Raw genomic sequence first — 11,011 nt, 5'->3', positions numbered from 1 at the left:
TGTATTATCAGGAAATGACTTCACACATTTTATCTCAAAATGGCCGAAATATTCTCTCTCTCCCAAACATGAAATAAAATGAACTGGTGAACACTTTTCAAAAACACTTGATGCTTCATTCTTAATGTGCATTAACACATTTAGGAGCGTGGTCCTTATTGATGAAAAACAGTATACAGACTGATTAACCACTACGGTAAGTACAACTAGAGCGGTGTATTTATTTCCTTTATGACAAACTGGATATAATCAATGTGAAAAGGTAAACTATTTCCAAACGAGTTCAACCTTCTTTACGGTTCAGTGTTTTTTCTTTTCATGTTTCAAGTGGCTGATCTTCATAAAGTATGGCTCTACGATCAAATTAATTGTAACATTTTGAAAGTATATCTCCAACTTTCATAAAGCAGATATCAAAATACTTAAAAATACTCATTACTATCAGATATATGTATAGACGTGATTGACACAACAAGACTAATTAATGATAACATTGAACGATCGACACAACAAGACTGATGATAACATTAAACGATTGAAACAACAAGACTGATGATAACATTAAACGATTGACACAACAAGACTGATGATAGCATTAAACGATTGAAACAACAAGACTGATGATAGCATTAAACGATTGAAACAACAAGACTGATGATAGCATGAAACGATTGAAACAACAAGACTGATGATAGCATTAAACGATTGACACAACAAGACTGATGATAGCATTAAACGATTGAAACAACAAGACTGATGATAGCATTAAACGATTGACACAACAAGACTGATGATAGCATTAAACGATTGACACAACAAGACTGATGATAGCATTAAACGATTGAAACAACAAGACTGATGATAGCATTAAACGATTGACACAACAAGACTGATGATAGCATTAAACGGTTGAAACAACAAGACTGATGATAGCATTAAACGATTGACACAACAAGACTGATGATAACATTCAACGATTGACACAACAAGACTGATGATAGCATTAAACGATTGAAACAACAAGACTGATGATAGCATTAAACGATTGACACAACAAGACTGATGATAGCATTAAACGGTTGAAACAACAAGACTGATGATAGCATTAAACGATTGACACAACAAGACTGATGATAGCATTAAACGATTGACACAACAAGACTGATGATAGCATTAAACGATTGAAACAACAAGACTGATGATAGCATTAAACGATTGACACAACAAGACTGATGATAGCATTAAACAATTGACACAACAAGACTGATGATAACATTAAACGATTGACACAACAAGACTGATGATAGCATTAAACGATTGAAACAACAAGACTGATGATAGCATTAAACGATTGACACAACAAGACTGATGATAGCATTAAACAATTGACACAACAAGACTGATGATAACATTAAACGCGGAAGTAAGACGTTTGCCGGTATTAGTTTGGACGGCAAAGACGAAGATACTCCAAAAAAATAATACAGAAATGATCATAGCTCATTAAAAGTGATCAACAACGGAAGAACGCGGCATAATTGGATGACGTGATAACTTACTAAAGAAAAGATATCTCCGTTAAATGAATGTTTCGCCTTCCGACGACTTACCTGCTCATATCAGTCATTCTCGAGGGTCGGAACCTCGGTTGACTCCAAACTTCATAAAGTGTTCCTGCCAACTGGTGCATCTCGTTAAAGGCTCAGAAGACGAAACTCTTACACGAAAAACCACCTTTTGCCTCGTAAGTGCAATGTGGTTATAGTAAGCGCATCTAGTGCGTGCATCACCAAGGTGTGTGTGTCAGCAGTCTGAGGCAGCTGCAAGCAAGCTGACGTAGCAGAGGCGAATCAGTCTACCGTGATGAGGTATTTGCATAAATGTTACAAACTCACGCATGAAAATGAAAAGTTTCTCCTCAAGCTGAAAGTGGATCGCTGGTTTCTTGTCTGTTATCCTACTGCAAGCTCTGCTGTTGTTATTATGATGGGGACTACCAAACATGTAAACGTTTGGAGACAATACAAATAGTTGATGGAAAGAAAGGAATATCGCCCAATTCCAAGAGAAACTGTTTGTTGTATAAGATGAGAACAATGTTAACACTATTTCAATCATTCTGGGAATATCCATGGTATTTTGTCCCTTGTCAGACTCTAATAAACATGCACATCGTGCTGATGTGAAGCAATGCCTCGCCCGAGATATATCCGTCGGCTGCTTCGCTAGTTTCTTGTATATTGCCACGAATTCTGCAGGTGTGTAATGCGATTTTACACTTACTTGAAAATTAATACAAGTTAAGGCTATTTTCTGCAGTTCGGAGAATACAATCAATCCAAACTTCGCAGCTTGGAGATGAGCAATTATGCGTTGATTGTTTGTAATGTTATTATAAGAAACCAGTTCTATTCAATCATCCGATATGGATGATGTTTGATCAATTAGAGTCTGGCTTTCAATGATTGAAAGCAAGAGTTCCCCCCCACACCTCTAATTAATATATCCATGTGTCCCTAATCATATACAGGCATTCACCTTCTAATTGCTGTTTACGTTACGCGTGGTCTTTGTTTTCTAAGGTAGAATGACAATGTGTCTCCTTACTGTGTCATTATACTGACATCGTAAGATACGCGTTACGGTGTACATGACATTGTGCTGCCGAATAGCTAATATATACTAAAGAAGTGGAATAACAAGGCATAGAAAGAAGGCATCAGAAGGCATAAGAAGGTATTAGAAGGCTTACGTTTAACCCACAAAGTCTCTGTATATACTTGCATGAACGTTTGTACCCCATTTTTGCGATATAAACAAGTAACGGATATACAGCAGTATATATGAATGCGTGTTTGTTTGTATGTATGTATACGTGTATTTATCTATGTAAGTGTGTTTGTATGTGTGTATGGTGTGATTGATTATATCATGCTACGCATAAGGATACATCTCCGTTATTGACTTTAGTTACATTATACAAGTTTTATAAAGCATAAATTTGTAAATGCTATCTATATTTGTAAAATCACGCGTATGCACATTTGTTCTTATGGTTCATGCATAAAGACGACAATACTATAGTACGTATGATTCAGATTACAATTAAGTTATTATAAACAATGAAAGATGTGTTTGAATACTGATCAGCAAAGTCTCATAGTTCACTATGAACATTTCTAGCACATTTATGTATGGAACGCGAAAAGGGCAACTAAGTTTACTGCTGTCTAAACTAAAGTTGTTGCTGCAGCTGTTTTACCGTGCTGTTGCTCAAACTCACGTTGATGTCTAAACTTCCGTTATCTCAATTAACGTCCTGATTTGTAGCAACAGCCATGTGATTATCGTTAACAACCTGATTTGTCGAACAAAATCAAGTTGTTAACGATATTTACATAATAGTTGCTAACTTGCTACAACTCCGAGGACGTTGTTAAAGATATTGTTAACGTAATATTTGAATAATTGTTTTATCACAGAAAGTTATGAGTTGAGAGAATCTATGAATTTTGCGGGAAGCTACCACAACATCTCTGATACTGAAAATGACTTTTCATCTCACAGTATGTTTTGTTCACTCCGTATTGAGAGTTGATAATGTAAAATGTTCATTCATACCACAGTAATTTCTTCGTTGCAAACTTGCGTAAATTTTCGAGGTCCCTTTGACCACGTGCTTCAAATCATGATTCTGGTTCAACATTCGTGTGTATAAATTATTGTATTCATACATCGTCAAAAGTAGTCATTGAAGTTTGAGATACATCATCGACATTGCGTAAAAATGTTATTTAAATACTATAATTTCGTGGAGCTGGTTGTTTCCAAATACTGCAAAGCATCCAGGGTAAATGTGGGATCAGTTGCTATATGGTTGAATGTAGTCTGCGCTTCGTGGGTAACAAGAAAGGGCGCAACATTGAAGTACGTAGGCATTACACTCACAGAACAAATTTACTAAACCCGCCAAGCAAGTTCATTCGTAACACCAATCCAGTTCGGACTTTCGATTTGAGAAATGGATTGTGGGATAAATGGAATATACACAAACCTCGTTCAGCATTGTTACGAATTTTTAGACCAAAACGACCGCTAACATGTTATGCAAGAAACGAATCATCCAAGATAAACTCGAGTTTTGACTAGGGCTATGTGTTGTAGGTACGGTGATAGATATTTTCTTCACAAATTTTCATGATTTGCGCATGTGCAGTTGAAACTCCGAATTTCGAACAGGCCTAATACAATTGCGTGGAATTTAGCGAGATATGCACACTGCATGTACGGGGATATTTGAAGAGTTGGGGTTGCTGGTGAAATCGCTGCAAGGTCAAAGCATGGTTGTACTATATACCAGGCGCGTATCCAGTATTTTCCATCCATAACCTTTTTGAAGATTGTCACCAGTCACACATCATGTTCGACCTGATTGCATGTCCTATGAATGATTGCTTTTGTAGGTTATTCTACGTCACGGCCCACAATATCCGAAAGCCCCACTTTTGAAGGTTTTAAGCCCATTACTTGTTGAGAATTTGAAAATTCACTTTTCTCGTGAATAAAATCACTTGAAAACATAGCCATAATGTTGCAGAAAATTCAATCTATAGACAACCAATATAGAAAAACCTCCTTGAACCCCTAACAGACAGGTCAAAATTGAACGAGTAGAGGAAAGTATGATGAAGAATGTTGGTGAGGAAATTTTGGAAAATTCCGACACAGTTAATTTCTTGGTGTAGAAAAATTGCAACCTCTTATAATGGCTTTTACAAAACTTGGTTGAAGGAACAGAAAAATAGGAGATATTTCCGATATGAGGTATATCGAAACCGAACACTTCACTCATAGGCGTAGGTCCCGTAGGAGGCGGGGGCTGCAGCCCCCCCCCCCCCCAATTGTTTTCCCATTTTTTTCGGGCACCTACTGAAAGAAAAATAAATAGCAATGAATAGCTTAAAATGATCTCCTTGGTAATTTAAATAAAGTTCTAAGCTTAGCCGACATTACCTTTGTAAAAGAGAGTTTTGACATAAATGGATCTGTATGCTTTTTCTCCATCTACATAAGACATTTGGTTGTTTACATTAGCATCCGGCGGTATACTGTGCAACTTTGACGGACCGTGCGGTACACGATGCCATTTGATGTAATGACCGATCTTGCCTATATGATACTGGCATCGACATGTTGAATGCGCGCTTCGCGCGCGAAAAAGTTTGGCTTTTTTTTTTCGGGCAAGTCATTACAGCCCCCAAATCCAATCTGGCTCCTACGCCTTTGACTACACACATTGACAGTTTTGAGGCTGTTCATCGTGGAACATGCATTTCAATGCTCATTGATATGATGTTATATCTGCTCTTTGCTGTACAAATTCGAACAGGCGTGTAGCGAGTAATTGCCAAGGGAGGGCGAAGCCTGTAGGCAAACTATCTAAGCGAAGTGCCACCATGGGTTGGCACGAAGCGTACAAGAAAAATTTTGGCCGAAAATGCCTCCCAGATCGCTGGAAATGACACTTCCCAGGCCTTGTAAGTTGCATCTAAGCATTGTCTATTTTGAAATTACTAGCGATGTCATAAAGAAAATTTGCTCGGGGGGGGGGGCGGTCGCCCCCTTCCCGAAATGCGTTATGTTCCCCGACGACTCGGTCGAGTTCAAGTACATTAGTGGGAGAGGAAAAACGGAAACGTCAAAAATGGAGTTGTCGGGGTAAGGGGTAGGGTGAGGCGCACACCCCCCTCCGTAATCCTTGATCTGTCACTGGCTACCCTGTGTATATAATAGGGATCTTTCTCTTCCCGAGGTCTTGGCTATCTTCTACTCCCTCCTTTTCTCCTTTTTCTCTCTTTTTTCTTTTTCTTTTCCCTTCCTTCCTCTCCTCCTTTTCTTTTTTCCCCTCCTTTTCCCTTTTTTCTTCTCTTTTTTTTCTCTCCTCTTTTCCTTACCCGGGGGGCGCGCGCCCCCAACGCCTCCCCTGGATACGCACCTGTATACGGAGTTGGAGAGGAGGAAAGAGTGGCAGGGCAGGCGAAATAAAGGTCGGCGGCCGCCCTGTAAAACAGCGAAGCTAGGGCACTGGATGGCATCTGCCATATATATTGTGTAGAGCATTCACAAAGTACAGACAGTGAAACAATCGCATCTTTACAACTACACTAGTAAAAGCATAGGTCATATAATATTACTGTCACTCGTTGTACTTGATTACCAACATTCATTAACATATCCAGACATCATTTAATGATTCAAATAAATAAGTTTTAAGTGCAGTATTTTATGCTGGTATTTTGTCTCGACACTCGTTTTACTTGATTTCCGACATTCACAGCGTATCTGTACACATTGTTGAAGGCGCTCAATGAAATCAGTTTAAAAGCGCAGTACTTTTATGCTGGTACTTTGTCTACACACTCATTTTACTTGATTTCCGACAGTCACAGCGTATATGCCTAGCCTATAACATTTTAAAAGTTGTTTACCGTGCAGCCTCCTATTCGTATGAGGCGTAACGCACATGTTATCTGATAGGCTGGCGATGGGAGATACGGTAGCTTATAAAACAAGGTTTCCACAATTTGGCGTCTGGTGACTCCAAATGACATTTGACCTCAATAAAATCTTTTACTGAACGTGTCACAACTACATACTAAATATGAGATTCGTCCAACCTTCCCTACTTGAGTTATCGTGTTTACAAGGTTTTCACAATTTGACCTCTAGTGACCCCGAATGGACTTGGACCTCCAAGAACCCTATTGTTTTGATGGAGGTGTGTATAGCCACGTACAGTACACGGACCTGTGTTTATCATGCCATAGTGTTATTGTATCAAACCGGTGGTTCGGGCCATTTCTATTGTAACAGCTAGTTCTGCTTATACTAATAATCAGAAATCTAGTACACTGAAGTCATCGAAACCTCAATGCATTTTGCATTCTGGTTTACATTAATATGCTTGTTGTGTAATTAATGTGACGTGTCAAATTTCATCTCTAAAAGTTTGATAATTTTCAACAAAGTTCAGAAAAGGTCTGTAGGTTTTGTAATGGTATTTGAAAGTTCTTGAAAATAACTGTTCTTTTTCAGTTGCACGACATCGAATCATTCCTATATTTAATTGCCTTTTAATTACACCAACAAGGTGAGATGGACAACCCTCTCCTATCACCACTGCACAGGGTCGATGGTCCATAACTTCAACATCTCAAACAAAGATTAAACGAACCGTTCTACGGGCATGTTGTGCCCTGATAAGTATATTGTAAAATAAAAGCTTGATCTTTTAAAATTAAAATAAGTAGTAGTGAATTTTCTTTAAAATGTTACGTTACTATAGACATCGCATTATTTCCCAGTTATGCAGCCTTACTGATACAAAATATTACCAATGGGGAGGTGGAGACCCCACTCCTCCGGTCCATAACTTTAACAATTCAAATCTAACTATAAGACAACCTTGTGCGTTTTTGATGTACCCTCAGTACGTTTATTGTGTAAGTAATGAGATATGTAAATATTTGACCTCTAAGAAGCTTGTATACGGTCATGAATACACACGGTATGTTACTCCGTAACATTCCACCACAACAATGAGACGCGAATGGCCCTTACTTCACTACTTATTGAACGTAGCAGTCCTGATACCACACCGCTCAAACGCTATAGTGAATGCAATTTCTTTTCATACCTCTAGATAACTGAAGGTTTTTTTTTCTTAATTACACAAACTGACTCTTACTTCTGATTGCTTCCTCTTATACACCACTTGAAAAGAATCCAGATTGGGGTGAGTCAAGATCTTATCAATGTAATCCTTCCATGCAAAGTCTAGCTTTGCGTTCGTAATTTGATTATTTAATAAATTGCTATACCATAATAAAAATGAAACAGTTAAGATAAGTTATGTTAAATGAAAATCATATTGTATTTTTACAGCTATGCGGAGGAGAACATACCCTTTCGTATTTCATATTGGAATGGAGTTTTTCTAAACCTTTCCAAATTATTCCATGTCTTTTCTCACTTCAAGTTAATCTTTAAAACTGCCACTTAAAACAAAGTTCATTCATTCACTTTCTTTTATGATTATATACATATAAATAGTGTAATCCTGGCAAAGGTACTTCATTTTCGACACTTATCAGCCACATATTAGAGAGGAAGAAACCTGAATTTCTCATAGTTTAATAGCTCATAGTTCAAACTTTCGGTAACTAATGTACATGTTTGACCTATGAAATGTTCTATTATACTATGTGTGGGCGTGTGCGGGTGGATGTGTGTGTGGGGCGCCTAATCTTGTAAACGCGATATCTCAAGAGCCGTACGCATATGGCAAGCCAAATGCCCAATTCTTAGATATTCTAGGTTTAAACCAGAATTATCGACCGATAATATAAACCGAAAGGTCAGGTTTTTCAACGACAAACATGGTTAATCGCTTGAAAATCCTGGAATATTGCCGATAAACTTGGATTATCAATAGAAAATCTTCGATTATTGTTGGAAAAACTTATACTTTTGGAGAAAAAAAACTAGATTATCGGTTGATATTCCGATATTCAAAGTTTTCCATCAAAAAAAAAACAAAAAACGGGAACTGCAGGTTCCTTGGTCGGTCGACATTTGACTTTCCCAATATTATCATCGTCATCGTCGTCGTCATCGTCGTCATCGCCATCGTCATCGTCATCGTCGTCGTCATCGTCATCGTCGTCGTCGTCATCGACATCGTCATCATCATCATTATCATCATCATCATCATTATCATCATCATCATTATCATGATTTTGATGATTATGATTATAGTTATGATGATGATTATTATTATGATGATTATTATGATGATGATGATTATTATTATGATGATGATTATTATTAAGATTATAAATATGATTATTATTGTTATTATTATGATTATTATTAAGATTATTATTATTATTATTATTATGATAATGATGATTAATATTATGATTATTATTATGATTATGAATATTATTGTTGTTATTATTATTACTATTAATAATAATAATATTATGATTGTCATTTTGATTATTATTATTATTATTGCCCAGGGATTAGTGTAATGAGATGATCTTTTCACGAGGAGGGGAGGGGGTATGAATCTATAGCAAAGCATAGGAACACCAACACACTTATGTGTCTCTGGTTATATATCTGAGAAAACGTGGAACACACATACAAACACACACAGGTTGGTAAGATACATAAAAGGAGGTCGATGTACCAAAAAAATAGAAGGAAGACAGAGTTTCACTATACACACGCAAATGACACCTCTTTAACTATACGATTAAAACTTAAAATTTCAATAGTGAAATATCAAGGTCGCCGATAAATCTTGTGAATAAACTGACTTGTTCAAACAAGATGTCTCTATCAACTGAAAAAAAAACTTTTATTATCGAATGCCTTCATGTAACTCAGTTTAAACTTAATGGAAATACTACTTTGATTCTAATTTGAGTATATATTTAATTATTCGTATCCTTAAGTGCGAGTTAGCAGACAGCTGGCGTGAACAATGAGAGTCTTGACCTCCTCCTATAAGTAGTTGGACATTACATCTACGTCATTTAGAGTTGACGGTGATCTCTGATGTAAATAGACTGATTCGGAGACGAAATAAATCAAACAAATAATTTAAAATTGAATTATATTCAGAATGACATCAAACTATACTTTTATCAGACATCTTTGAAAACTATCATTACCGATGTCCAGACACGTTAGCCTAAATTGCAAATTTGAAAATGTAGTTATCATCTATGTAAACATCAACTGCTTCAGTCAAACGAACTTACGTCCTATAACAGACCCCTATTAGAAGTTTAAAACACTACCAAAAAAATATTGCCAATCTAAGTATTGATATAATCGGTACATAGAGAACCCTATATTGTTTTTACCAAGCTAAACATAATTAACTAAAACACACCTAAACTTAACCTATTATTTAAACTACGGTACAGCGTTTGAAAGATTTTTTTTTATCCGCGAAATTTTCTTTCAAATTTAATGAGATTCATTAATCACAGAGCTAACAGTAAATATGTTTTAAATCAAGATGTACTGTTTACGTCTTGCTGCCAATAAACACCCACTAAAGTTACCTTCTTCGTGTCGAAACTTTCAAATTTAGAGACCTTTACTTCAATTTGTAACGTACGTTGGAAGTCGTGCGACGCGTAATAATTCTTTTGCTTGAATTGTCTCACAACCAGAAGCTTTAGTTGTGAGAAGTTCTGCCTACCAGCCTCGATCGAATTTTCATTTCCGATTCTGGGTACTAAACACCTGCTTATCGTCACTCCAAGTCACTTCAAATTATTTGGCATCCTTGTAAAGGTTTTAGTAGTTCTAAATGTCATATTCCAGGCAACGTTACCGTGGTGTTCTTGTCACTTGTAAATATAAATATTATCTGGGTGTGCTCATTGAAAACAAGATTTTTTTTAAAGTAGGCTATATGATAAAGCCAATTCAAGGCTCAAACATTGCTGGACCTGTGTCTGAAAATACTTAATGTAAAAAGAATTGTTTGATTATAGTAACAGGTGATGCCTTTACACAAGGCGATATATGTATCTATATACAGTGTTTATCAATGTAAAAAGAATTGTTTGAGTATAGTAACAGTTGATGCCTATACACAAGGCGGTATATCTATACAGTGTTTATCAATGTAAAAATAATTGTTTGAGTATAGTAACAGGTGATGCCTATACACAAGGCAGTATGTGTACAGTGTTTATCAAGTAAAAATAATTGTTTGATTATAGTTACAGATGATGTCTATACACAAGGCGATATATTTATCTATACAGTGTTTATCAATGTAAAAGTAATTGTTTGAGTATAGTAACAGGTGATGCCTATACACAAGGAGAAATATGTATCTATGCAATATTTATTAATGTACAAAGAATTGTTTGATTATAGTAACAGGTGATGCCTATACACAAGGCGGTATATCTATACA

General features: G+C 36.4%; 1 protein-coding gene across 3 annotated transcripts in view; it reads right to left on the bottom strand.

Annotated features, from left to right (window-relative positions):
• The window catches only part of LOC139975523 (polyamine-transporting ATPase 13A3-like), a 74,852-nt gene that overhangs the window by 47,443 nt on the left and 16,398 nt on the right, over positions 1 to 11,011 (bottom strand). For 2 of the 3 annotated variants that reach the window (XM_071983512.1, XM_071983514.1), the window contains exon 1: positions 1,611 to 1,792. The exons of the other annotated variant lie outside the window; for it this stretch is intronic. In XM_071983512.1, the coding sequence (XP_071839613.1) occupies positions 1,611 to 1,690 (80 nt within the window). In that variant the 5' untranslated portion in view covers positions 1,691 to 1,792. Of the gene's footprint in view, positions 1 to 1,610; positions 1,793 to 11,011 lie in introns of those variants that run through there. 3 annotated transcript variants of the gene reach the window in all.

Source organism: Apostichopus japonicus, chromosome 11 (assembly GCF_037975245.1).
Source record: "Apostichopus japonicus isolate 1M-3 chromosome 11, ASM3797524v1, whole genome shotgun sequence".
Taxonomy (NCBI): Eukaryota; Metazoa; Echinodermata; class Holothuroidea; order Aspidochirotida; family Stichopodidae; genus Apostichopus; species Apostichopus japonicus.
This window is presented reverse-complemented; position numbering and strand designations above follow the sequence as displayed.